The 26,721-nt window shown below is 46.9% G+C and overlaps 10 protein-coding genes across 10 annotated transcripts; 5 read left to right on the top strand and 5 right to left on the bottom strand.

Annotated features, from left to right (window-relative positions):
* Positions 1–878: 878 nt before the first annotated feature.
* Positions 879–3,520, top strand: LY89DRAFT_674721 (uncharacterized protein; the record flags this gene model as incomplete). Its single annotated transcript, XM_018213460.1, has 3 exons — positions 879–1,262; positions 1,298–3,279; positions 3,388–3,520. The coding sequence occupies 3 exons, from the start codon at positions 879–881 to the stop codon at positions 3,518–3,520; spliced, it is 2,499 nt and encodes an 832-aa protein (XP_018065759.1).
* A 2,371-nt stretch (positions 3,521–5,891) lies between these two features.
* Positions 5,892–6,888, top strand: LY89DRAFT_674720 (uncharacterized protein; the record flags this gene model as incomplete). Its single annotated transcript, XM_018213459.1, has 4 exons — positions 5,892–5,910; positions 5,995–6,304; positions 6,524–6,584; positions 6,649–6,888. The coding sequence occupies 4 exons, from the start codon at positions 5,892–5,894 to the stop codon at positions 6,886–6,888; spliced, it is 630 nt and encodes a 209-aa protein (XP_018065758.1).
* Positions 6,889–8,793: 1,905 nt separating this feature from the next.
* LY89DRAFT_655240 (uncharacterized protein) lies at positions 8,794–10,315 on the bottom strand (the record flags this gene model as incomplete). Its single annotated transcript, XM_018212335.1, has 1 exon — positions 8,794–10,315. One exon carries the CDS (start codon positions 10,313–10,315, stop codon positions 8,855–8,857), a length of 1,461 nt encoding a protein of 486 aa, XP_018065757.1. The 3' UTR covers positions 8,794–8,854.
* Positions 10,316–11,576: 1,261 nt separating this feature from the next.
* Positions 11,577–12,463, top strand: LY89DRAFT_787003 (uncharacterized protein; the record flags this gene model as incomplete). Its single annotated transcript, XM_018223034.1, has 2 exons — positions 11,577–11,624; positions 11,670–12,463. 2 exons carry the CDS (start codon positions 11,577–11,579, stop codon positions 12,438–12,440), a joined length of 819 nt encoding a protein of 272 aa, XP_018065756.1. The 3' UTR covers positions 12,441–12,463.
* A 148-nt stretch (positions 12,464–12,611) lies between these two features.
* On the bottom strand, positions 12,612–14,340 carry LY89DRAFT_787002 (uncharacterized protein; the record flags this gene model as incomplete). The annotated part of the gene is made up of 3 exons (XM_018223033.1): positions 12,612–13,561; positions 13,605–14,049; positions 14,095–14,340. 3 exons carry the CDS (start codon positions 14,338–14,340, stop codon positions 12,612–12,614), a joined length of 1,641 nt encoding a protein of 546 aa, XP_018065755.1.
* A 1,961-nt stretch (positions 14,341–16,301) lies between these two features.
* On the bottom strand, positions 16,302–18,444 carry LY89DRAFT_243899 (general substrate transporter). Its single transcript, XM_018206143.1, has 7 exons — positions 18,225–18,444; positions 17,915–18,175; positions 17,608–17,872; positions 17,001–17,564; positions 16,818–16,958; positions 16,575–16,774; positions 16,302–16,531 (listed from the first exon to the last, which is right to left on the bottom strand). The coding sequence occupies exons 1-7, from the start codon at positions 18,286–18,288 to the stop codon at positions 16,386–16,388; spliced, it is 1,641 nt and encodes a 546-aa protein (XP_018065754.1). The 5' UTR covers positions 18,289–18,444; the 3' UTR covers positions 16,302–16,385.
* A 634-nt stretch (positions 18,445–19,078) lies between these two features.
* LY89DRAFT_739587 (uncharacterized protein) lies at positions 19,079–20,483 on the top strand (the record flags this gene model as incomplete). Its single annotated transcript, XM_018220483.1, has 2 exons — positions 19,079–19,645; positions 20,313–20,483. The coding sequence occupies 2 exons, from the start codon at positions 19,079–19,081 to the stop codon at positions 20,481–20,483; spliced, it is 738 nt and encodes a 245-aa protein (XP_018065753.1).
* Positions 20,484–20,562: 79 nt separating this feature from the next.
* On the bottom strand, positions 20,563–22,676 carry LY89DRAFT_689249 (prolyl peptidase). Its single transcript, XM_018215874.1, has 2 exons — positions 22,265–22,676; positions 20,563–22,200 (listed from the first exon to the last, which is right to left on the bottom strand). Exons 1-2 carry the CDS (start codon positions 22,320–22,322, stop codon positions 20,885–20,887), a joined length of 1,374 nt encoding a protein of 457 aa, XP_018065752.1. The 5' UTR covers positions 22,323–22,676; the 3' UTR covers positions 20,563–20,884.
* Positions 22,677–23,529: 853 nt separating this feature from the next.
* On the top strand, positions 23,530–24,687 carry LY89DRAFT_723196 (uncharacterized protein; the record flags this gene model as incomplete). Its single annotated transcript, XM_018218796.1, has 1 exon — positions 23,530–24,687. One exon carries the CDS (start codon positions 23,530–23,532, stop codon positions 24,685–24,687), a length of 1,158 nt encoding a protein of 385 aa, XP_018065751.1.
* A 460-nt stretch (positions 24,688–25,147) lies between these two features.
* On the bottom strand, positions 25,148–26,269 carry LY89DRAFT_595071 (uncharacterized protein; the record flags this gene model as incomplete). The annotated part of the gene is made up of 1 exon (XM_018209838.1): positions 25,148–26,269. One exon carries the CDS (start codon positions 26,267–26,269, stop codon positions 25,148–25,150), a length of 1,122 nt encoding a protein of 373 aa, XP_018065750.1.
* Positions 26,270–26,721: the final 452 nt, after the last annotated feature.

Below are 26,721 nucleotides of genomic sequence, written 5' to 3'. Positions count from 1 at the left end.
TAATCGGGTAGGTGGAGTGTGAAGTGGTTTAAGAGTTGGGCCGAAGAGAATCGTCGGGTCGATCGTTGGGTAGGTGGAGTGTGAGAGATTTACCAAGGTAAAATCGTCGGGTAAGTTACGTATGGGGGGACTTGGTGATGTTTTTTCTATTTATTTTCGTCGGGTAGGTTGAGTGTGATCGTCGGGTAGCTCAAGTGTGGTACCTGGGTAGGTGAAAGACTTGGTGAAAATAATCTACTCTCGATCGTCGGGTAGCCTAGGTGTGATCATCGGGTAGGCTGAGTGTGAGGGGACTTGGAAAATATCCAGGTCGAATCGTCGGGTAGGTCAGGTGTGAGGAAAATCGTCGGGTAGGCTGGCTGTTGAACGGTTAAGGTAATTATTAGACTTCGTCTTTTTTCCTTGATTTTTTCAACTCGAGTGAGAAAAGACTTCGTCCCTTTATATACATGATAAGAGACGCTAGTGTGCCTTGCACGTGACCCACATTCAACACTCCCACTCAAGACGCACTACGGATACATGAAAAGCCTAATCGAAACACCAGAACGCTAGAGATGCTCTTTATCTAAAACCGGCCGGTCTCTTCTTTCCTTTCTTCTTAGGAACGCTAATCTTCCCTAGCGCTATACTTAGTCGGGTATAGCGTCTAGGCAAGGCACGTTACTGTCACAGTTCTGGTGTGACTAGTGGTTGTGGTTATGTGATTGTTTCAGCTAGTGTTTGAGGACCCAGCTTATCTGCCCTCAACACTCTTCCACTCTTTTAGTTCTTTGTCTATTATTCACAGATTAGTATGTACGTCTTGATTCTATAGTCCAGAGTGCGTACTGTTACAGTTACTCTGTACGGGCGTAAAAGGTACAATCGAGGCAGTTATGCCAACTTTATCGACCATCGCAGATATACACGATGTCAATGAACACATGGATACTGTACAAGCTGGTATGTCCGAGGTAAAGGGAGGATTTGAGGCAGTCAACTCTGCCATCGAGAATGTCTCTGGTGTTTGTCACGGGTTGGATGCAATGAGTCAAAGCAAGAACTTGATTGTATTACAGAAAGAATTAACTAAAGAGAGAAGAGTTCTATCTTGTACGAGGAGCTCTTTTAAAAGGGGCTCTCGCTGGTTCGTAGAATGGCCCGCGCGCTTTGGCGTCGCGCAGTCATGTGCAGGCCCGCGTAGTCACGTGCAGGCTGCACTACGTAGTAGTGCAGCCAAATATCGGGTTCAACCCGTCACAGTGTTGTTGTACAAGAAAGTACGAGAAATGTCCTTCCTGTGATTTATCAACAGAATGAAGAAAATCGGGGCCGTTTTATTTCACTTCATACTCGACAAGCAGCAGCCAACGATGTACTGAAGAATTTTGGACAACAATTCAGCAATGTGGTCACCAAGCCAGAAATGGCAAATATGCAAACGTCTTTGACTGAACTACAGTCAACCATTCCTGCATTGGCAACTGTTGTGGACACTCAGGACATTTTGAAAGGTGTTCAAAATTTGAGCATTGAGTTGACAGAAGTTGCTGCAAAGTCAGAGGATATGGATTATCTGAATGAAAGCATTCGCGATGTCTCTTCCAAAGTCAACACCGTACAATCCAGCATGCAAGCACTGGCTAGCATTGCCGATGTTCAGGACATTTCTACCGCAATCATCAAGTCGAAGCAGGATATCCTCAACCAAATCGCTTTGAATGTAAATGCAGCCGATGTGGACACAAAATTCGAGGAAGTCAAGGCACAGGTGGAGGGTGTCCAATCAAGTCTGCCAGCAGTGGCAACTGTGCCAGACCTTTGTGATATAGAGGCAATCAACGCAGTGGCGACGAACAACCGCAGCGAGATCATCGATGAAGTCAAGGCAGAGACCTTGAAATATCGAAATGATATCGTCACCGAACTCCTCCACCTCCCCTCCAAGGATGATATCAATCAGCATATTGCCACATTGCCGACAAAGGAAGAACTCAAGGTCGACATGACCACAGCAATGAAGGATATCCTCACCGAAGCCGATTTTGTGGCGGAAGTAACCAAGTTGAATGATTCGACCAAAGATCTTCTGCAAAAGGGTCATTTCGATACCAAGATTGAGGCCGTTACGACCACTATCGATACTCTGCTCTCGAACTTGAAGAATGAGTTTTTGTTTGTCGAACAATCGCAAGAGGCATCGAGAGTGGCAATCAAGGACATGGCCACAGAGTTGGTCGAGGTATCGAAAAACGGTGACAATATATCCGAAAAGACTCAAGAAATTGAGCAAATCGTGAAGAATGTCCGTACTTCATTGTATGATATCCTGGCGAGAACCGATTTCGGGGGTGATGGGTGGTGGACCAACCAGCAAGGAGGGAATGAGGAAGATGCACCCGACATTGGATTTCCTAAGTCTCAGCAAAATCCAAAGCGTACACTTTCTTCCGAATCAAGCGAGCACCCATCTAGTCAACATGAACCGACTCCGCGACCGAGATCAGATTCGGATCCGCTTGGAATATACCATGACGACTCCGACGAACCACCAGTTGCAAGACCTCAAGTAGAGAGTCCAGATCTTGATGTCCGTTCCGAGCACGACACTTCAATCGTGGCTCGTGATTTTGCTTCTGGTGGAGAAGAGTCGTTGTTGTTTCAAGATGAGACGGACAATTCGATCGAGCCCACCCTTACCCCCTTGAATCAGCACGTCGATGTCCTCAGGGGCCAAAAGCATTCCAGGCCCAGTACCATGGAATCAATGAGAGCCGAACAATCCAAGGCTGCTAAGGCTAGTGATGGGGCCAGAGTCCCCAGTGGTAGCAAGTCCACAGCAGCAGCAGCAGGTCCCGCGCCCTCTCCACCATCAAGTGGTACATGGAGAAAAGTATCCGTTGGGCCTAAGGCCGGAGGAAAGGAGATGAGAGCTGCTTTAAAGTCGGTTCTTGGCACCAAGATTGGCGGACTCGTCCATGCTCGAGACATTAAAGTGGGAAAGAAGGGTGGGCATCGCCTGGCGAATGCTGAACTAAACGCCGAGCGTCCAACTGTATGTTGGATGGCTCAGTATTCTTTGGATAAGGATTGGCCCGCTGAGGGCTATCCAAAGTTGCCTTCTGGTCGCCCGGGTGCCGATCACCTGGAAAACTTGAAGAAATGGTGGGGGGAGAAGTGGGTGGACACGAACAAGGCGTGCCCCCACTGTGAATGGATGAAGGGGGCGGGGAACGAGGCGTCTTGTTTTTACTTTGTTGATACTCCTGAAAAGGAGTTTATCCAATTGCACCAATAGTGAGCGGACTATGGCTTTGTACTGTAGGATAGTTTGAGCAGAAAGTAATGTCAGAAAGATTTTCATCCGCAGTCCGTTATGTTGAGGATGATTTAAGGTTAAATTAGCGTCCGTCTCGGTAAAGGCGGCCCCACAAACCTTTTTTTCGACGACCACCACATTCATCTCCTCCGAATTCCAGCAACAACCCCTCCACTTGCGTTCCGATCTGAGCCTTCAACTCAATGGGATAAAAACTGATTTTGCATCTCAGAAACACACCTCACAATCCTTGACAACCACAGTCTTCTCGATGGCAGAATTAATCCAACAGAGCAGCAACTACTAGCAGCACATTCGGCATCGCAATTTCCCAGAGCAAAACAACGACAAACGATTTTGAGTAGATCACAGAGAATGAGGCAGCTACAAGGGCAATACTTAGAGTTCCTTTTGTCGACGTCCTCCCAGCACTTTCGCTTAGATCTCTCAAGATACTCCCTCATATACCAGCAGCTACGAGATGGAGGGTGGGTGCGAAGCAGGGAGAGGATCACGATACCGAAGATTGAGTACAAGGCTACAATACGAATTTTGGTGGAGGATGGGTTGAAGTTTATGCTAGAGAATCGTTTTGCTCTCGGAAGGACATCCAATAGCCAATCTAGCCCTTTACGCCCGATCGTTGAGCCCCTCAGTCACAATCTTTCTACTCTCCGAATACCTTGGCCTGCTCCTGAAACGGCGTCGACAAAAACACTTCTATCTGACTACTATACGGATATGATCGAACCCTGCGACGAAGAAGCACGACTTGAGCAGGGGTTTGGTTCAGCACCATGCAACACTGGAGATGTACAATTTGAAGGATGTACTTGAATGCGGAGCAGGAAGTCAAGGGAGCCCTGTCCTTTTGTGACTAGTGGAGGCGGGAGAATATGCTTCAATGGTTACAGAAACTCCAGGGCTGTTACTGCGGCAAAACAAGGACCTTGAAATGATTCAGGAGACTGTTGGTCAAGCTCCTTTGCATCCCGTTCTGTACATACCCTTGTCATGCATACCGAGTGCTCGGTCCTCTCTACCAACTCATGTACATTCCAGGATCTGGCTTGCTTGAAAAAATTCAATTCTCGAATCTCTCTCAAAGTCTCTTCAAACATATCACTCCCGGGACAGAAACAAAGACATCACCTACGAAGTAATTCACAGAACCATAACATGGAGCCCGGATAATCGAGGAACTTATCAAAAACGCCCAAAGTGAAAACTTCCATCCTCTTCGGCTCGATCTCACATCCTTGAAGCATCCATCTCATTAGCAGCTGAATGTATCAATAATTCAATACCGACAGCCTGTTTCCCTTGATATACATTCTCGAATCCTTCAATCAACATGCAGAGCTCGGCCCTATTTCCAGTGTTGTTTGCGAGACCCTCCCTGTACCTCACTTTGGTTCTTACTATAATACTATTGTCCCAGGTCCTCTTTCATCCGATCTCTGTTCAGACTCCGCCTTCCTCTTGAGCTCTTTGATTTCTTTCCACAAAGCTTCTTCTACAGATTTCTTCTTCAAGCCTATGCCAGTATCAATCGGGTCGAAATTTTCTCTGAAGAAATCTCAGCCACCCAACTCCGACGGCATTCCAGCAAAATCTGTCTTGCAGAATAAGCGTAAAGTCTTCCAGAAGAAGAAGCAGAATAAGAGCGGAGAAGATGACGACGCAGAGTTGTTCATAGACATAGGCCCGCTTCAGAGTTCCTGCTTCGTTGGTGCGCTTCCCCCGGGGCAATAAAGACACCACTCCAGTGGAATGTTCACAATCCCGTTGAAGCCTTCGATGCAAGTATCAAGAACCATATAGGAGCTGTAATTGAGCAATTGCACCTAGAAGCAACAGAACAGCAGGCAGAATTCGATAGCAAGGTGGACGAAGTTATCTAGAGGCAGACGGCTATTCAAAACATGCAAGACGAAATAGCAAAGACCTAAGTCGAGGTTATGAGAGCGACCAAGGACACTCTCACGAGAGCAGAATTTGAGACTGAGGTCATTAAGTTGAACAATGAGTTTCTCTTCGTCGAGCAATCACAAGAAGCCTCGCTCGCGAATGTCAGTCAAGGACGTGGCGACTGGTTTGACACAGATGTTGCGGAACGACGAAACGATGGAGCAAGTAGTGAAGAATATCCAAGATTCTCTCAATAGCCTTGGTTAGAACCGACTTTGAAAGTTTGAGCGTTGTTGGTGCTATTAAAATCTTGGCCGGTAGTCTTCTGAGGACCATGGATCGTCACCAATATTCTTCTGTTCTCCATGATGCTGCAGAAGATTCTCAAGCCCCTCGTTCCTTTGAACTACCACCTCATCAATGCTGTCAATTACCGCCCCAGATGATTCGATCTCTGCTTTGAGTTGCGAGATGTCTTCCCTCGCATCAATCGTTGTCTCCTTTTGCATCGCTCCTATGGCATATCGGGATTCCCAACAGAAAGGGACGTCGATTGTTAGCAGGTTCCACTTTGACATCACGAGCGTGGTCCAATCTTCGGCCTTTAACAACGTCCTTGAAGCCACCTTCGATTCAAGTATCAAAGAGCATATTGGAGTAGTGATTGAGAATTGCAACAATGGGCCGTGGAAAAGCAAGTACAATTTGACGAGAAGGCAGACAAGATGATGGAAACGCAAAACAGGATGATGAAGCAGCAAGGTAAGATGAAATAGCGGCAGGACGAAATCCCAGAGGCTCTCACGCTGAGGATGCCGCGATCGACAAATCGGCCAAAAATTATGTTGACAAAGCCGTTGAAGCCGCCAAAGCTACATTCGATGCAAGTATCAAAGAGACCATTGGAGCAGTGATTGAGCAATTCCACCGAGAAGCCGTGGAAGAGCAAGTACAATTCGACGAGAAGATAAACAAGATCATGGAAACGCAAAACATGATGAAGGAGAACAATCAGATGAGACAGTGGCAGGACAAGATTTCAGCGGCTTTCAACCAAATTTCTAACGACTTAACGAGAATCCAGGGGGTCATGTCAGCTTTGTCCACAATTTCTGATGTCCATGACATTGATTGGAGTATTGATGATGTTAGGGGGGGACATTCTGGTCGTCAAAGAGGCTCTCGAGTCAGCTAGGTCTGCGGTTGGAAACATTGGAAAAGTGGTGGCTCGAGTGAGCGCATTCAGAACGTTTTGCCAGTGATCCATCAGCAGAAAAAAGATATTAGAGGCAGACTAGTGGCAATTCGCAGCCATCCCACATCTTTTCGTGGAAGTGCTAAGGGACATAGGGAAGGTGAAGTCGAGGATGAGGTGAGTGAATCTGAAGATCCAAAAAGTGTCCACATTGTATTTGCTAAATTTCAAATAAATCAAGCGCACAGCTTATTCAGAGTTAAGCGACCTTCAGCACGAACTAGGGGAGCAGCAGATGACGCCAAGACCAAGACTGAATATGGAAGACTTATACGGCATTTATAACGACTCCGGTGATGAACGAATTGGAACGCATCAAGTCGCAAGTCCAGAGTTTGATGAGCAACAAGATATCTCTGACCTTGTAGACGCCGGTGCTTGTGACTTCGAATCGGTTGAAGATGACACGTTAGACATTTAAAGGGTATAGCGTCTTCCCCTGAATTAAGCGAGCGCTCGCTTAGCTCACGGGGAAACAGCGCAGGAAAGAAACGATCAAGCGCCAACACTGCAACTAACATTGAGATTGAACCTGGATGATCCTAAAGACCATGATGATCAATTAAATTGGACAAGATCAGACGGCAAGGTCGCATGTAGACCTCTTTTTCACTACTGACACATCCGCCACCGTTGGCCGAGATTGCTTCTGATGGAGAGGAACAAGTACGAAGCCGACAATACGATGACTTGACAGCGCTTTACACTTGTCAGGACCAAGGGCGGGTTGGGATCTCCTTTTCGATGTTGATACACCAGGCATCGCTGCTCGAAATCTCGCTTCTGGTGGCGAGGAGTCTTTATTGTGCCAAGATGAGACAGCCAATTTAGCCCAATGTCGCTTCCGAGGTCGATACTTCTATTTTTGCTCGTAAATTTGCTTTTGGTGGGGGCACGCAATACCGCTGCATGACTACTCCATGCTCATGTTGCATACAATATAGGCAGGATCAATCACAAAGATGAAAAAACTTCGAGATCAGGAAGAGTGTGAATTCGCCGCATCTTCCAAAGGCAACTAGTCATGCAGAGATTTGCGGAGATACATCGGTTGAAGAGTCTTCAGATAGCTTTAGATGCTGTATCCAGATGTATCAGAAGAGCCAGTCGCCGAGAGATTGATGCCAGACTCTCAACTCGCCCTGGTTGTTTGAAATCCTGCAGAAGAACATCCTGGAACTGGGAACCTCTACATTGGAAGACGCTGACGGCATTTGTGCTTGTATTCAACAGTATTTTGCGATTTCTAAGCGTCCGGCAAACTGAATGGCGCCCCTACACACCGACGATTTACTCGCAGAAGATCATGTCAACTCTGAGTACCACGGCGAGATTTACTACGTGTCAACGTTGGTATTGGCTCAAGGGTCAGACGCCAGATGAATTGACAATATTTGTTAGTTTCGATTCGCAAGTAGAGGGAGATGCACGGTGTAAGTAGTTATGGATCGTCTACCCATTCGTGAGAGTGGAGGTGAAAGCAATTATCTTCACACGGAAAGCCATTGGTTGAGATCATGAAGGGAGTAAATATATAATCACGTCAGGCTTAGGTTCAATATTGGTCACAAGAAATTGAACCTCAAATGTGTAATTTATTATTGCAAATGGAATCATCGTATACAACACTCATGTTATATCATTTGAGATTACAAGCACGACCAAACAATCTAAAGTAATCTTCTCGAACAAATCAACTTGGTATCCATGAACCACACGTACCCTTAACCATCACCTAATTGCTTATGCAGGAATATCAACCTTGGCCAGCTCGAGACTCAGTGCTTAGCAAGTATTAATTGAACGATTGGCAACATAGAACTCACAAGGCTGATCTCGCATTCAATTCTCAAAAGCCAAGGTGAATTTCACAAAACTCCTCCTGGAGCCTAATAATCCCTTCCTCGCTCCTGGGCACGCTGACATCGGCACCAATCTTTTGAGAAGATTCAGGGGGAACAGAAAAGAATTGTTTCCACGGCTGGCTCTTAACTTCTTGGTTGCGCGTGTTCTCCTCAATCACTTGTCTGAGGGACAATTGCTTCTTGACTTCGTTGGTGGGGGAAGACATTATGGTGTCGATTTCTCTATGAACGATTAATTGGTTATTTAGCTTAGAGCAAGGAAAGAAAAGTGGGCATTGGGAAACCAACGAGTTGTTGTTGGAACTAATTCGATGTTAGGCTGAGGGCGTATGGTAACAAGTTTCTTTTGGAAAATCATTGAATTCGTGGGATTTAAGTAAGCTATTTAGGCCGAGACATCTGGTGTCTCCATGTACCACCCAATGAAGCATTGCATACTTTCTTTGAAGCACCATCGCTTCCATCGCTACTCTCGCAAACCATCCTGTTTATTTTGCCAAAGTACCATGCACGAGCTGCAAGTCAATCTTCCCCACCCTGTGTCACCTCGAACTCTTGAACCTTTCTATATGCCCACTGCGCCAACTTAATACTAGGTTTATCAACCAAAGTCGTACAAATCTCCGCCACCCAAAGAGTGACAGGCAAAATAATCAAATGCAGCGCCAAGAATGCAAACTCAAGCCCCAATGGTCCCGCCTTAGAGAGAGGGAAAATACCAATCCAACTCCTGATGCCATCAACATTGATTTCTCTCGTCAAACCCGCCGCCAAATACAGTCGATCGGCTAGTATCCAGAGAATTGGACCGTGAACCAAATACAAAGCAAAGGAAATCCGCCCCAAATACTGGTTGAATCGCATCTCGAAGAAAGCTTTTACACGAGTTTGCGAGATGGATGAAACGAGAAAGATCGAAGCCCAGAAGAGATAAAACCATTTATAATCAGATTCCGAGACTGATGTCGGCTTCAAATGAGCCAGCCAGTTCCATCCAGGTGACTCCTCCAACAGTGAAATGCTGGTGAGGAAATCAATGCTCGGGACTCCGCTGAGGTAAATGCCGAAGAATAATAATATGTAGAATATGGCTTTCTTGTAGGCTCGAAGATGTGTATAGAAAAATAATGGCAAATCGTCATTCCGGGCCAGCGTCTCAAGATCGCAAAGAAGCATGCCCGCAGTAAACATAGCATACAGTACTCCATCCACTATGTAGAGAAAGTAGAAGATAAGTCCCACTTCACACAACAGCCGTGCATTCCGTCTAAATCTAGAGAATGCCAGAAGTGAAGTGAAGATGACGATGGAACCTCGGAATTCGATCGCAATGGACCACAGATGGAAATTGTACTTCGAGTAATGGACATTACCCCCTCGGAAAACCCAACTGAAACAAGTAAAATCATTGTACCAGTAAGCCACCTCTTCAACATAGGTATTCTGATGAACAGGAACTGCAGTCCATAAACCGAAAAGATGCCAAGAAGTCGCGTATACAAATGTCGTTATGATAGCAGGGAGGAAAAGCCGAGGCCATCGTTTGAACATTGCACTTGAAAGATTATCTCCCAGCTTGATCACTTCTCCAGCGTGTATCAGCGCCAAAGGTTTTGCTGATAACACATAACCCGAAATGATGAAGAAGACAGAGACTGCAACGTGACCACCTGTAAAGAAGAGCCGGATTCCGGGTAAACAGGCAAAGTAATATTGGTCTTTGTAACCGAAAGAAGTCTCAAGGATGTTATTTGCGGATGTTCCAACGTGCGCCCAGCCTTGATGATGTTGCCAGTAGACCAGAAAGGCGGCAAACCCTCGAAGACCGTCAAGCCATGAAGTGTGAGTGAGTTCTTTTCGTGGTGTCTTGGCGAATACAGAGGGACGAAGAACATTTATACTCCATTTGGCAATGTGATATGCGTACGTCGAGAATGTCCACTCTGGTTCTCTTGCCTCCCATTTCTCATCCAGGAGAGACATGAGTGCGGAGACTTGATCGTAATTTTTCGGGCGATATTCTTGTGAAGAGCAGAGAGACGTATCTTGCTGCGACTGAGACCATTTAACCTGAATGTAAAAAGGGTCAGAATATAGTCCGCACGAGATTGCGTACTCTTAGATACATCCTCGGTACATCTGTGCTGAGAAGTTTCAAAATTCGCGCCAACTAGATGAGTTGAAACAAACATAAAACCGAGAATGGATACCAACCGATGACCACAGCCACGATCGACATTGATACAATCTAAACCTCGCAAAATGATAGGTCGAGTATAAGTAAGCTTTCGCATCGCAAGGGAGAATCGTCCGACATCTCAGAGTCCGGCGGCAATTTGACATTTGACGTTCGATGAACACTCTGACAATCAGATTGTGCGGCAGGGAATGCTGCGAGCTACTTGACTGTGCCTCCGCCCTTGCACCAAATATCCTTCGGCCGCTTACATTTCTTCGTTCCCAAAGTGCATTCGGGCCCGTTGGGTGGTCACGTGCTTGGGCCGTCAAATCTGTTTGTCAAAGAAGTTTAATCACCACTGGTATATTCCCTCCAAAATGTTTGATGACTGCAATTTGATCCATTAACGATTCGTTCGGGTCACTGTCACCGCTGGTCATTCTTCTACTTCATCGCATCCCGGCGCATGCAGATCGCTGAGGTTCGCTTCACAATCTGCGCCTCAGCCTCCACACAAATCAATGACCACCAGCTGAAGTCACATCTAGCTGCTTCCACCCATCAAAGTTACTTCACTGCGCCCTGGCACTCTCCCATATCCTTATACTTAAGCTTATTGTCTCGGCGGTAAGCGATGTCGCCAGGCTGATTTCCCGGGATTTCCACGTCGGAAAGCTTGTGTTTTCAGCGCCACCAAGTACCGTGGAAACCAGCAATTGGAAGGGAACGAAGAACAGGCTCCTTTCAGGTATGTACTAAGTATTGGGCTTCTAGAAATATTCTTAGGATGCGAGATGTGAGCTTCCATTCATGGGTGCTCGGGCAAGGCCGGTCGTGGCATCGTGAGATTTTAATGTCGAACTTTAGAAAAGGGGAGATACATATAAGATGGAGATTCCCTCGTGGTAGTTTTGTCTCACTACATCATCACCATCCTCAACTTCAAGCATCTCCTTGCATCTCCTTGCATTTCCTAGGTATTTCTTTGATTTCTTCGTCTTTTCAATTTTCTAGCACAATTCGGTCACTTCAATCGCTCTCACAATCACTTCATCGTCCTTCATCATGCATTCATCAATCATTCTCCTCTCTGCCTTCCTTTCTGCTGTCATGGTACTTCTCCCGTCCTTTCCAAACAATCTTCAACTAACACTTCAGGCTTCCCCACAATCAACCACCCCCGTTGCCTTGGGAGGAACTTGCACCTCGAGCTCCCAATGGGCCAATGGTGCTTCCTGCTATGCAGTAAACTCCATGGCAGTAACCCTCTGCGGCAACTTCAGCGCAACATGTTCTTCGGATTCCCAATGCGCTTTTAATACCTGCGTGTCTGGGAGTTGCGAAGGGGTTCTATCGTCTTCTTCAGCTACATTAACCACTATTCCAACCACTACTTCATCGATTCCATCATCCACAGCTACATCCACAACGATTCCTTTGGGAGCAAGTTGCACGACATCAGCTCAATGCGCAAACGGTGCTTCTTGCTACGCTGTAAATTCCATGGAAGTTACTCTTTGTGGTAATCAAGGCGCGACTTGTACTTCTGATTCTCAATGCGCGTTCAGTGCTTGTGTCTCTGGATCTTGTAATGGGGTTCTTTCATCCACGTCAACCTCGTCTTTCGCTTCCTCTTTTGGCAAAACTTCCTCAACAATAATGCCCACCACGTCCAAGGCTTCTGGTTCACGCTCGAATGTCACCGTCACTTCAACTTCCACTGGTGTTCCGGCTGGGTTCACGACTTCGGTTACGGTTATTAATGGAGTCACGAGTAGTGTGTTGGTTAACTCTGTGGGGGCTACAACTTCTTTTGGGGCGGTTGCTACCTCCATCTCTGTCTCTACTCAAGCAAGTGGTGCAGGGAGGCTGGTTGCTGACTTTAGTGGGGTTTTGGCTGTTGTTGGAGGATTCGCGATGCTGCTGTAGGATAGTGGTGCAATGAAAGAATGATGATGAAGGTTGTAAGATAGAAACTAGGCAGGTTCAAAAGTTTAAAGGTACAAGATCTTGCGCTGCCAATTTACAAAATTCCACGCTCCTTTAGAAACGTATATTCAGCTAGAAGTCATTAAGCATTACAACATTCCATCACTATCATCAATTCTCAGCCTTCTCCTTCCCTCTGCTCTCCAACCTCGCTTCCTCATCCCCCTTCTCTTTACCCTCCCTGCTCAGAATATCCCAAGACCATGCTGGCAATTCTTTCACCGACACAGCTACCTCCTTTCCTCTCCCAGAACTTTCAGCAATACTCATTTCCTTCTCCAAACAAGTAGGCAGCTCATACGTAACCGAAGCATCCAATTCACACTTACAAAGTGTATGATCCAACTCCGGCCTTCTAGCTTCAGTATCCTGCAACTCCACGGGAATATCCCCTTTCAGTTCGTACATTCTATACAATTGAAGTTGGTGAAGCAACAAACACTCTGGATCATGATCAAGCTCACAAATATGAGCTGATTGTCCATGCAATTCTGCTTTCCCGCTAAACTCCGACTCACTTCCTCTCCATTCTCCAATACTCTTTGGTCTCTCGGGAGTTGGTACCACTTTCTTCTTACGCAAAAGTAACCAAGCAATAGTAGCAATGATAATCAAAAATCCAACACTCCCTCCTGTAGACGCTCCAATCTTAATGTCTTTCGTATCCTTCCTTGTCATAGGACGCAATGGAATTGTGGTGTTGTTCGTCGTATTGGATGCTATCACTGGCTGAACCACAACATAGGGCACCCAATTCCAGTTTGTCATAATAGCTTGAACATATGTTCCATTCGAGGTATAAAAGACAGATGCCGAATTATCTGCTGTGGAATTTATCGATGTAGCAGCGGCAACAGGAGCATTTGGCGTATCTCCTAGAGGCCAAATCGAAGTGTCCATCGAAGGCTGAGCTTGCCAGGTTCCCCCTCCGTCTGTCGATCTGAGCCATTGAAGTTGTCTCGTAGTATCAATATAGAACAACATTAACCATTGATTGTAGATGACGGTAGCAAATGAAGCATTCGTCGAGTACCAGTTGGGCAGATTTGTGATGGGAGCAGCTAGTAATGTCAGAAAAGTTCAACACATAGTTTAACCACATACCTGCGACCCAACTCTGCGTTTGATTCATAGCCGTAGCTTGATTGTCAACAAATGGAAGAATCTGATCATCGACAAGTTGATAGATGGTCTGTTGTGCCGGTTCTGTTGTATTTGGACTCTGGACAAATGTAGTTGCAAGAGCAGACCCATTCAAAGATGTGGAGTTGCTGGCAAGGACTCCATCTGCCCAAGGAGTGACAACTCCCTTGGTTGTGTTGGAATATCCAATCTGCCTAACAGCACCATATATGTCTTCATAGGTAATTCGATATCCAAGATCAGCTGAAAGTAATGCTGCTGACAAGCCGGTATTTGGTTTGATTGGAATTGTGACATTGGCAGAGATGAGGTATCCTCCATAGTTGACACAATTCCCCGAGGCATAAGAACATTTGAAAAGTTGCTGGGCGATGCTGTTGTTGGACGTTTGGTAATATATTGAACCCTTGAGGTGTTAGAATACTTCCAAGATAAAGAGACAAGAGCATACATAAACACTTGATGGACTGCTATAGCCAACGCAAGCAATAGATGTTCCATTCTTCGGCGGAATAGTTGGAGCAAAAGAGTTCATCAAACTGAAACCTTTCTTGGAGTAAACATTGTACACAAACGTATTGGTCTGGGGATCCAAAGATACGACTGTAGGACCTCCTAACGAGTAAAATGCACCAATGGTTTGCGCTCTTACCAATGAGGCGAGAAACAAGACAACCGCAAGAAGTTGGAAACGCATTTTGAGGAGGAATGTTGATCAAAGTGGAGAACATCCAACGATTTCTCCCAGACTTATAAGTCCAGCCAGACTCCAAATCCACAGTCGGAATCCCCATCTTGCAACGGACTTCGCTCGAAAAAGAATCAGATACACAAGCTTGGCAAAAGCTTATGGGCGCATCACAATTCTCATCTCCATCCACTTAAAGGATTCACTGCCCCCACCGAGTGACCTGGAATGGTGGAAAGAAAGTACAGAATTGTGAAAGCTGAAAGTGACTTCTTGCCTGTGGCCCGCGATGTGGAGTAGATCACAATAGAAAATAGAAAATTAAAGCAACTGCCCCTGTCGTTCCCCGGGCCTTTAATTTTCCCGATAGAGCTCATGAACAATTGCGGTAGGTAGACAGGGGGCTTAGTCATTCTGCATGCAAGTCTGTGATTAATCACATTGCATGAGAAGCACCGTAGAATTTCCACACGTGCGCCTCATTGACTTTGTACTATTGTGGGCGCAATAAGCTCTGAAATGGCCAATTGATCGATAGAAGTACTCTATAATAGCCTCAGCCACAGCGAGTTCGACCCCAATCCAATAGTTTGATTTTGTGCAGCACTCCTTCAACTCCCTGAAACCTGTCAAATCGATGCGGCTTGCAATAACTTCCGAGCCACTCGTTGGACAATGAACATCTTTACTTTTCGCTCAGGTCCGAGAGAGCATACCGGGGATACGGTCTCGTGCATGCAAGAACTAAACAGACATGATGAAAAGGGTAAATGACAACACCAATTGAGTCGATCTTTGGGAATGACACGATGAGTGGTACACGCTATCTTAGCTTCAACACTTTGGCCACATCTTGGCAGTCCATTGGCTGGAGAGTAGACTTCTTCGTTCCCGGGACGGGTGGAAGATGATTAATGCCCCGAGGTGCATGGTCGAGATGAAGGGGAGGTTCTCGCTGTAACGATAATCTGCTCTAGGCTCCTAGGAATTGAATAGAAGTCAACGCATTCTTGACTGAACTTTCAGCAACAGCATCAACCCGGACCAGAGTGCCCGGCTTCAAACTTTTATCTGCGATCCGCTTCGAAGACAGAAAAACACTAAAACAACAGGCTGCCATAAGAATGATAACGTCCTCGATCAACACAAATAAAAAGAGCAATTCGCGGTTTCGCGGCTGCGCTCAGAGAATACTGGATTCTAGCTCATCCTAAAGTCCAAGAGACAAGTGGGAGCGAGGTTTATATATGACAAACCTCAAGAGCGGCCGACAAGAGACCTCTCTTGCCACAAAGAACATGGCGTGTAAGTACAGCCCACATTTCGAGACTATAATCTAGCACAAGATCCACTCACCCTACATACAACGGCCGTTGACAAGAAGATGTCTCAGGGAGGCCGGTTTTTAGGTAAAGCGGCTCGTCCATCATCACCAATCATCCCAAGCATCCGGAAGAGAGACGTCGATCGCAGATGCAGCGGGTAAAAGGCCCGGCCCTTACATAGGGTCGATACATCCGTCCAGATGGTACCGCCGCCGTCGCTTCTTGTGACCGCTGCAGGAGTTCAGGGGCGAACAGCCGAAGCTCAGTAATCAGCGGTGCAGCGAAGCATCCTCGAAGCCTCGAAGTGACTGGGATTGCGGGGTAAGAATCCCGTGGGATAGCATGAAAGGAGCAGCCCTTGATGGCGAAGTTGAATCCTGTTTTGAAGTGCCGAAAGATATGAAACTGGAGCGCTGGACACTAAAACGATACTGTGGCCAGTTTCCTGTGCCACGGCAGTGCATATGAGAGGGACGCCGAGTAAACGGATTGAGGTGAGTGAGTTTGGGCTCAAAGTTGAAGCTGCCCTCGAAGTTCTAGGACAAGAAAATGCAGTGTACATTTGAAGCCACAGCCCGTGTCTCTCTCTGTGGAGCTACAAGGCAGTTCATCTTGCTAACCGCTTTTACAGGGTATGTGTTCATCCTCCACGTTCGTAACTTCACGATGTGATTCAAGAGACCGACATTTCAGCTGAGGAATGACTTAGGATGTCAAGCTTCGTCAATCTCATGACATCTCTCGGGCCGGAATTTCATCAACGTGCTCAACCCCTTTTTCTTTCAATGCTTCGAATTCCCTCTCAGCACGCCAAGAAAGATGACTTCCCCCTGCAAACAACAGATCCAAATCTTCAAGGTGACGATTCGCCGTTTCTAAGATTATTAGCTCCATCCTCAGATCGAGTAAAGAACTAACCAATGTAGAAAAGATAGATCGGAATGAGCATGGCAAGGTTGATCAGAGCAAAAAGAATAAAAACCCAGAACCCAATGGCGTTTATCAAGTATGGGACAATCTCATTGATGACACCTCCTGCGATGGAAAAAGCCACAGTGGCAAGGGCAACTCCTTTGGCACGACTTGCGAGAGGAAATATCTCAGTGGGATATACCCAACTAGGTTTGTCAGCTTCACACGGGAACAGTGAGAGGCCCTTACCATGTAGTCAACCAAGTACTGCCATACATAAAGGTATACAAATACAAAACTGCTGCAACACCTCCTCCAAGACGATTTGCTTCAGCAGTCTGGCCTTTCGCAGATTTCGAGACAACTTCATGAGCCAGAATTCCACCCGCACTATTCGATCAGCACAGCTCCCATTGAGAGAGAGTCACTCACGTCAAGATTACCCCCATCATAGTAGACCCAGCCAACATCAACTTCCTTCTCCCAACCCTGTCTGCAAGATATATAGCTAATGCCAAGCTCGCAGTATAGCTGATATAATTCCCACCAGCCAACAAAGCCGGCTTATCACCTCCATAGCCTGCCAATGTGAACATCTCAGGGGCGTATGTAGCAATGAAGTCAATTCCAGTGAACTTTTGCATCACCTGGACTCCAGCTCCCAAGATCACTCTTCTCCTTGTATGAAGTTTATCCTTCGTGAACAGCATGGAAGTAAAGCTGTGGGATGTACTCGAGGCTTCGAGTCGGATCGCATCCTCAATCTCCGTCATTTCCTGGTCGATCCTGATCTCGGTAGGGTCGAGCCGGCATTGTCTCAAAACCTGACGAGCATCATCGTGTTTCTCGATCTTCATAAGATGGCGAGGAGATTCGGGATAAAATGGAACGGCGACGAGGAGAATCAAGAGGAATAACGCTTGAAAGCCGAGAGGAAAGCGCCAAGCGAAAGGAAGGCTTTGTGTTTTGAGACATCCATACTCCATCCAATACACACTACCATAGTCAGCTTGGTCCCACCACAAGCCTCAGAACTCACATTGTAGAGCCACTGAGAGCCAGCGTAAATTCCACAGCCACAAAAGCTCCTCTCAGATTCGGGTCGGCGAGTTCAGATGTCCAAATCGGAACAATTGTATTGAGATGACCACATCCAATCCCGCCAATGATTCGTGCAAAAGCCATCCATGTGAAATTTTGTGCTGAAGCCTGTAAAGCTGCTCCAAGTATGCCCCACAAACATCCAAGTTCGATAGTCTTCAGTCGTCCAATACGATCAGCGTAGTGACCAACGGAGATTGCCCCTAAAGAGTCAGCCAGATCCACCACAGCTTCGGATTTCCTACCTATTGCAAACCCTCCAAACCAAAGACTGACCAATCCACCAATTGCAGCTGAGTCCCGTTTTGATCCAGTGTCTGCTCCCATAAGTGTAAGATAGTCCGTGTTGGTATTCACCAGACTCATTACGCTAGCATCATATCCAAAGAACATGATAGCACATCCCGCCAAAGACAAGATAGCATACATCATAGGTCTGCCAGTAAGTTTCAGGCATCTTGTAGTCGAGTATCCTCCAGGAATGTATTTTGAGAAGGTGGATTCTTCTGCAAGGATGTTAGTCTCAACGACAATAGTGTAGGTTCCTGGACGTACTTTGGTAAATAGTCTGCCGCTGGCGTGTTTCCAAGTGCTCTGTATTTAATTTAATATCGGCCATGATGATAGAGCGAGTTCCTGTGCTGAAGGGGTGATTGAGATGACATTCGAAGGCTCTATCAACTCAATGGCAGATTATGATGAAGGTATGGAAGAGATACTTATTACTCAAGACATGCCGCCAAAGACCGACCAGTCCGCCTCAATGGTGGGATGCGTGACAGGGGAGCGGGGTATGGGGATGGTTTGTGGAGAAAAAGTAGGGAACGATCGGCATTGACTAGTATGAATTCTCGGGAGAATGAGCAACGAGGCTCTAGAAAACATGAATGTGGAAGGTATTCCGAGATGCATAATAATCACGCTGAAGGGATTCAGAGGCTTGTAAAAGAATTAAATATCTGAGGTGCATATGGAAGAGAACTTTCTCTGAACCCAAGTCGAAGGACTCGGAACAGAATCCCGGTTCCAGAAGGAAGACTTCTCCAACGGCTTGGTGCCCCCTTTATGACGGTCGTGTGTTCGCATTGGAAGGCGTGCATGCGATGCCTAGCACGATACCTCGCACATGGCTGTCCTGTCGACGACGCTGCCTGTCTTGTCCACGATCTGCCAACCTGCACACCTTGTGCTTCATGATGTCTGAATTGTGTACCTCCCTCCTCTACCCCCTCGGACGCATCCAGGGTCTGTTCTCTTCATTGGGCTGAATCTCGCATCCTCTGCAAGCCGGACATAGAATAGGTACATGAGCGTGCTGGCGTTTCCACCTGCCTTGCTTCGACACTCGTAGGCCGCTGAGATGTAAAGGGGAGCGAACGAGGGGCTTGTGACGACAGTAAGACTATGCGATGGGCCGTGATCCTGTGAAACAATCCGTGGTCGCGGGAGATGCACTCATCAGCACAGATGGCTCTTCTTCCTTCACGGCATCTCTGCGTCCTTTGGATCTCCCTCCTCCTACCACTCCTTGTGTGGCCATCAATCGTATGTCAGCAATTCGACAGGTGGAGCCTGCGGCAGGTCTCAGTCCGGCGTCAAGGCGACATGGTTCAATAGCGTCTTCTTCTTCCACCCGACCAGCACTACACCATCAATTGCAGAATCGAGTCGACATGAGTATTGGGGATATACATGTCGCATTGCAGATTGTGAGGACTCAAGAAGGTAGACTGGCAGAGGGAATGTCGTCGTCAAGTGCAATCTCGGTTCCGGCTTGTGGATTCGTGCTAAAGTTCGGCAATGTCCCAACCTCCTTAAAGTCCTCGATGACTGAAAAGCCCCAATTCGAAGTGTCGACAATAATAACTTGTCCTGAACATGTCATGAACATCGGAGAAGTGTCTCCAAAGAGGTTGATTCTGCCTTTTACTTGCAATCTCGAAGCTAATTCCTGCAAGAGCCTCCTGATTCCTTGGGTCAGTAGCCATGATCATCAGAGGCCATGAGAATTGCATCCCTCATACCTTTGCTGGCTGTTGATTCTTGAAGTCAAATCGGTGTATTCTCCATTCGTCTTTTTCTCTGTCCGAAATCGCTCTCCTGTTGTGATTGTCCCTGCTTTAGCCGTCCATTATGCGCATAAAAAGCAAGCAGATCAAAAAAGAGAGTTCTTTCATTCGTCATAGTTGCAACAGAAAGACCATGGATTCATGGATCAGCAAACAAAGAGGTCATAATTCCGAAGTAATATGATTCGACTGTTTGGCTTTGACTCAGAACGCCACTGAAACGATATCCGCGACCCCACGGAACCTTCGATTTTGCTCGTGAGGCTCGCTACTCATCAGGTGAATTCTCACGACGCGTTTGAACTTTCACGATTGTTAGCTTATCGTTGCTGGCTTATCGCTACTTTTTGCTGGCACTCGACCTCTCTCTTCGACAAGACTCAACAACAAAATCATACGACACAAGTTCGGACTCAAGAATCACTGCAAGCCTCTCGCGTGACAAGGAAGAACTCAAGCACCCAATACACAGTCAAAAGATAAGGTAAGTACCTCCAAAGGAGCATCCTTTCGTCTCTACTTCATAAAGTGGAATAGATCTGTCCAGCTCCAAGCCTCTAACAACCCGTCATAGCAAGTCGCGTCCAAGAATCCACTCCCATCAGCAAGCCATCAAACAACTTACGATATGGACGGCACAACTCCCATCGTTCTAGGTGCCCTCGTGCTGGTCATCTTCCTCATCGGAGTTGCGTCTCTCATTAATATTGGACGAAAGAAAGAAGGAGCAGCTGCCATGGTCTAGCTTCAAGTTCACGGATAGGTCTGTCTACCCTCTCAATATGTCCTGTATTTTGTGAGACTGACATCCTGTTCTTTAGATCGATGTTAAAATCCTCATTTAAGATCGAAAGAACACTTCATTTCTGGCCGTCACTTGCAATTCTTCGGTTCGCAACATGAAGTCATGCTTCACCGATCCTTGGCACTCGCTTTGTCATGATCGCAAAGAAATGAATGCAATTTCGTTGGAGATTAGGGTCGATCGGCGTTGATGAAGCTTGGGCAAAAAAGAGAACTCTTCTTGATTCTGTGGAGTTATTATGAAAGGATGGTAAAGGCGCTGGTATACCCAGGGACTCTTTACAACTGAACCTTTCGGCTTGATTCATCAATGAAATCTTTCGATCTGCTTGTTCTTTCCCGTCATTCCAGCAAATCGTCCTTCAACGCAAACATCTCGTTCAGTAATTTCTTCGTGTCCTTCCTCACCGCATCATGATACATTGTATTCGTAATGAGCTGCTTGCAATTCCCAACCCCTTCCAACGCGTCCTGCACATTTTGAAAGTCGACATACGCGTCATCCACAAAGCTAGCCGTGTACAAAGGGACCTCATTCCTGCGCAGCTGCTCCTCATCATACAGCCTTGGCCACGCGAATCCGGCAAGAATCTCAGCCACTTCTTTCAATTGTTGAAGTTCTGGAGAGATATCGAATATAAATGGTAAAGCCATGCCTCCAGCGAAGTAGATCGGACGCTGAGGGTCTCTAGCACCTTGGATCCAGTTATATTCATCCATAGAAGCTCCCACACGCTCGGCTGACCAGTTTGATGACATCCCATCACAGTAGATTGCTTCGCGAAGGACTGCATAAATGATATGATCGTCGAAGCTTGTCAGGTCTTCGAAAATTGATAGTGACGGCCTCGTGATGAATCCAAACTGTTCTAGTTCGGTGGCCATGCGAAGGACAAGATCATGTGTGTTCTGAATCCCTCCTTTGAAGCCGAAATTCATGCCCAAAATCAAGAATCTCTTCCCAGTCAAGACTCCACCAGATGGCAGTGCAAGACCACCTTTGGAATCGAAGTGATCAATCAGCGTGTGGATCCTCCTGGAATCCATGGGAAACTTCTCGTAGTATGCCTTGTTGCGTTTCTTTGTCTGGAAAAAGATCTTTGAGTAGATTTGATCAACCGTCTTTCCAATTGGAGGTACTCCACCAGAAACAAACACCTCACGAAGACCTTCAGGATACAGAGAGAGGTAAGTGAAGGAGCAGTATCCTCCATAACTTTGACCCCAGATCGTCCATTTCTTCAGGTCTTCTGGATATTCTGCAGTGAGAAATTTGCGTATAGCTTCTGCGTCTCTGACAATGTTATCAGCACGGAAGAATTTCAGGTAATCAGCCTGCTCTTCGGGACCGCCTCTAAGAGCGAGAGTGGCTGCCGTCACAGGAGTGCTGAGACCTGTTCCACGCTGATCCATGTGCAAGACTTGGTAACCACGATCGAGGAAGATAGGCGTTCGTTCTTGGGATTGTGGAGTAGGACATCCTCCGCCAGGACCGCCTTGAAGCCATAATAGCCAGGGCTTTTGTTCCGGCTTAGGAAGGCCAGTGTTCGAAGGCTCAGATCTTTTGGCGCTTCGTGCAAATATTCGAATGGTTCCCCGTGATGGGTCGGAGTGATCGAGAGGGACTTCGAAGAGTAATTCCTCGATCTGCATCTTGCCTGTGGGGTTTTCAGCCATGAAGAAGTCGCTGCTAGATGGTCTGCAGCTTGACATCACACTCACCTGGGACATGATAAGAATGACGACTGATGAGAGTCGCTTGCTCCACTGAATTTCCCATGCTGCTCATGAAATAATAACTGAACTGAGAAAATCAAGAAGACGAAACGTTTCCAGAATATATGCATCGTTCTCGGGATCTGAAGAACGAACTCCGCACGGAATGCTTGTCCGAGCTGACACAATTTCTGGCTGATTGCAGCAACCTCCCTGAACATACAGAAGCACCAGATGATGAGACTGGGAGATAGAAACACTCAATTCAACAACGTAAAATATACACCGTGCCGATATAATGAAAAGATCTCCGAAAATTAGAAAATGAGCATGCGGAATGGTTGAAGAACAAAAGCAGTCAGAAGCATTATTGATCTGTACAGTACAGACTTGAGAGTCTGGACAGATCTTTTTGAGGCGATTCAGAGCAGGAGGCACTTCTAGCTGTTGGTTTCAAGGGCAAGAGACGTCGTCGTCGTACCACACGTGATCGGAGCTCGGGATCTTCATTCCGTATCAAACGGCTTCATTTCAGTTTCTGAAAATCGCTCTGGCATCGACAGAGATTTACGGACCTACAACGTTTCGATGCCAGCTGTACAATGCTCGGCACTGAAGTCAGAAAGTCCCTGGCCCCACATTCTCACCAGTGAATTTAGGCTCGTGATAGGACTAAAGTTTGACGTCTTCCCGGAACCATGGAGTATGAATTCGAGTCGGAGTCTCTTCGGCAACTCTTCTTCTATCATTTTGGAGGATATCGATACCAATAAGGGAGTGAATAATCTCCATCGCTCCGGACATTGAGCACCGATCATCAGGGCAAGCCTCAGAGTCAGTGAGCTTGCGTCTAGGGGGTGGCTGCTGGAATTTGTTCATTCAGTGATGGAGAAAGTTTCGTACTCTGTTTGGAGCCTCTTTGAAGTTTACACAGTGTACCAAAATAGTCTTTCTAGCAGGATTTGATCTATCTTCTAGTCTTGTTCTTCACGGATATTCCGCCCCGGAAAGATGTCACTTCATGGCTGCGGATCATCGAACTCTAGCTCTCCCCATTGCTTGTTCCCATTCTTCTCCGACGCCGTCAGGTCTTGCTTGACTCTATTGTCGGCTGGCATACTATACCTCAAGTGGGTGATGGAGCCTGTCAGAATTAGCTCCCGTCCGGTACCAGCCAAACCTCCCCTTTAGCACCACTCCACCAAACATAAATACATACTTCTTCTCGATACCTTTCTTCTCTTTCCCCTCACATCCTCTCATTCCTCAAAATGTCCTTCCAAATCGAAATCGACAACCATCACTACAGCAACATCTACTACCCCGGCGACACCATCACCGGCGTCCTCCACCTCCAAGGCCCCCTTAACGACCCCACCATTTCTATCACAGCATCGCTCATTGGCAAAAGCTCAACATTCATCACCCTTGCAAGATCCGTCTTTTCCGAAGATACAAAACTCTTCGAAGAAACTTCTACCTTGTTCGAAGGACCATGTTACCTCGAATCCGGCGCAGAGACAGCGTTCGGGTTCTCGTTCCAATTCCCGGAGAAAACAGATAAGATCAATCGTTCTGGATACGTAGACTGGACCCAGGATGGTCATGTATTGCCGCCGAGTGTTGACTCTGCTGGATCAGGCGAGGGGCCTGTTTTTGTTCGTGGGTCATGCGCAGGGAAGATCTCTTATGAACTTCATGCCAGGTTGAAGAAGGGTAAAAGGTTTTCCTGCAACGTGAGAAGGAAAATTGAACTCACTGTACGAAGACCTGATGAGATAGCTGCATCGCGAGACGATCTGGCAGCCATCGAGATTCCGCTACGTAGACCGAAGCCAAGGTCTGGGGATCAACGTCGACCATTGTTTATATGGCTAGACGATTTGATTGGGTTTAATGGGTTACCATCCGGGATGTCGTTACGGCTCCATACACCTTCCGTATTGAAGCTCGACACTGCGGTCCACATGGGGCTTGAGCTCATCCACTCGGACAAGTCAAGTAACCCTCTACTCTCACAGGTCCGCATACTGGGCGTAGAACATAAGATCGTGTGCAAGACTTGGGCACGAGCTTACGAATACCAAGACAGTCACACCGAAACAAGGACTTTTGGGTATAAGAAAATGGGACGTACTTTGCATCTCGACGAGACAATTGACCTTACAGAGGATTTGGATGTTGTGCTTGATGGAAACGTGTATACGCCGCACTTTGAATCATACAACATAACGAGGAGATACTCGACAAAGACAATAGTGAAGGTCGATTTTGGGGGCAGGAAACACAAGATAACGTTTGAGCTACCGATGCTTAATGTCCTGCCTTCGGAAAAGCAATGTTATATCGCCTTAGAGAAGGAGAAGAGTGTATATATAGAATCGTCTAAACAATCCTGTATCCTGTTCGATTGCTGCGTCCTCGGTTGAAAGGGCGTTTGGGACAAGCATCTACATATTTACTTTCAGCCCAAGACTCGGCATCAAGAACAATCATGGACATCACAAGCCTTCAACTCGCTAGCCACTTGGCGCATACATCTCAAAGTTGCCCATCTTCCCACACTGGTGGTATAAAACTCACTTAAAAATCGATTTCTCGAAACCAAACATCAGGGCCATTCATAAATATTCGCTGTAAAAGCCAGCAAAGACTTACCTGCGTGGAAAGGTACTATGCTGTAACTGCGAAGTCCATGCTGAAAATCTTCCTCAATTATCCTATGCAACAGTGCCTATCCACCATTTCATCCAAAGAGGAGAACCCATAAATCCCATGCCATGAAACATCAACGCCTGCAAGATGTGTATATGCAAACTCCACCCAAACCCAAAAAGATCGCCACCCACGCTATCATCACCCATAATGCATTTCCATAAATCGTTCATCTCAAGCCACAATCCCACTTCCCGTTCCAATACCCCATTTGAACCTCCTCAACGTCCCTGTACTCGATCTCGCAACCTCCCTTCCGCAAGAACCTGTATCGACAAGGGTAGAACCGTTCAATCCAGCCATAGCTTCCTGTCTTCCCACTTCCCTCCCAATAACAAAACCAGCTCCAAATACCAGAACAGCCACACCAGCAGACATAGCCCAAAAGAGCGAAGTAGGAGATAACAAGGAATCCTCCACACTTTCAACCTGTACCTTCTTCTTCTTCGATGCTCTGACTTTCTCTGTTGTTGGTCTTGCATTATTGGCTTTTCGCTTTCCCTTCTCTGCGGCTTCTTGCGAGGATATTGATGGGCTGCTTCGTGCTCTTGTAGAGGCTGTGAGGGGTCGAGAGGTATTGGCGGGGTTGGGCGCCATTAATTCGGATTCCGGAACGAATCGTAATCCCATCGGTTCATTCGATGTCATTGTAGGTTGCTCCCGCTTTGGTAGACCTCTTGCTGCTGCTGCGCCGATCGAAAGGAGAGTTGTAAGAGAAGCCCGCAGAGCCGCATCATGATCTGCTGGACTGTTGTATGAAGAATGCTGGCGTGTCGGTCGAGGGGGGTAGGATTGTCTGTGTGCATGTGAAGGGAAGTATGAACCACCCTGTCGAGGAGGATGAGAAAAGGCATTGGGTTGTGGTGTGAAGGAAGGTCCATCATCTGTTCGTCTGCCAAGAGCTGTAGCATTCTCGTCATTGTCATCGGAATCTGATCCAGCATCGTACTCGACCCGCGGCAGACTTGTAGCGGGAATATGCTCATTCGAACTCGTCATTACTCGATCCTCCTCGCTCTCACTCTCTTCATACTCCTCCTGGCTACTGCTCGTCTGCCGTGCTTGCAAGCTGATATGCGATGGTCCTGCTACCCTTCTCCGTCTTCTCGTATTTAGATCATGTTGTACTCGTAGACCAGTAGTAACAATCTCGTCGCCGATCGAGGAAAGAGAGGATGAGGATGGTTGGGAAGCTATTTCAACCCAGGATTCTATACCATCAGCATGTATCTCCGCAGCATCCCAACAGAACGTACCGTCATTGCGCAATCGCGTGGGAACTCCTGATTGTACCATACTGTCTATCCTCGGAGACCTGCTCTGCGGTATATCGCTCTCGTGTCGTGATAGATTGTTTGAAGGAGGCATGTTGATATTGATATTGATATTGAAGGTGGGGTTGCAAGCGGTGAGACTCGAATGATGGAAGACGACAGTGGAGACTGAGACCGTGTAATGGCTAAGAATAAACTGGAGCCCGCCACGGTATTGACTTGCGATGTGGTCTGCGCAGTTGCAGACTGACCGCTGCTTTGTTGGGGTTTCTTGTCTTGAAGTTGATGCTGGTATGCGTATGCGCAATCAAGGAAATGTCTGGGCTGGGCTGGGACGACTCCGGCTGCAGGTGGTCGAGGTGGAGATTATCCGAGCGGGTCGATGATCAGATCAGAATGTAAAGAATGGCTTGAGGACTGCGTTAAATGAAACTGGAAATGAGAAAGAAAAGAAGAAAATGGTCAGATGCGAGG

Source organism: Mollisia scopiformis, assembly GCF_001500285.1.
Source record: "Mollisia scopiformis unplaced genomic scaffold LY89scaffold_24, whole genome shotgun sequence".
In the NCBI taxonomy this organism is placed as follows: domain Eukaryota; kingdom Fungi; phylum Ascomycota; class Leotiomycetes; order Helotiales; family Mollisiaceae; genus Mollisia; species Mollisia scopiformis.
Note: the sequence above shows the minus strand (reverse complement) of the source record. Positions and strands in the feature narration are given on the sequence as shown.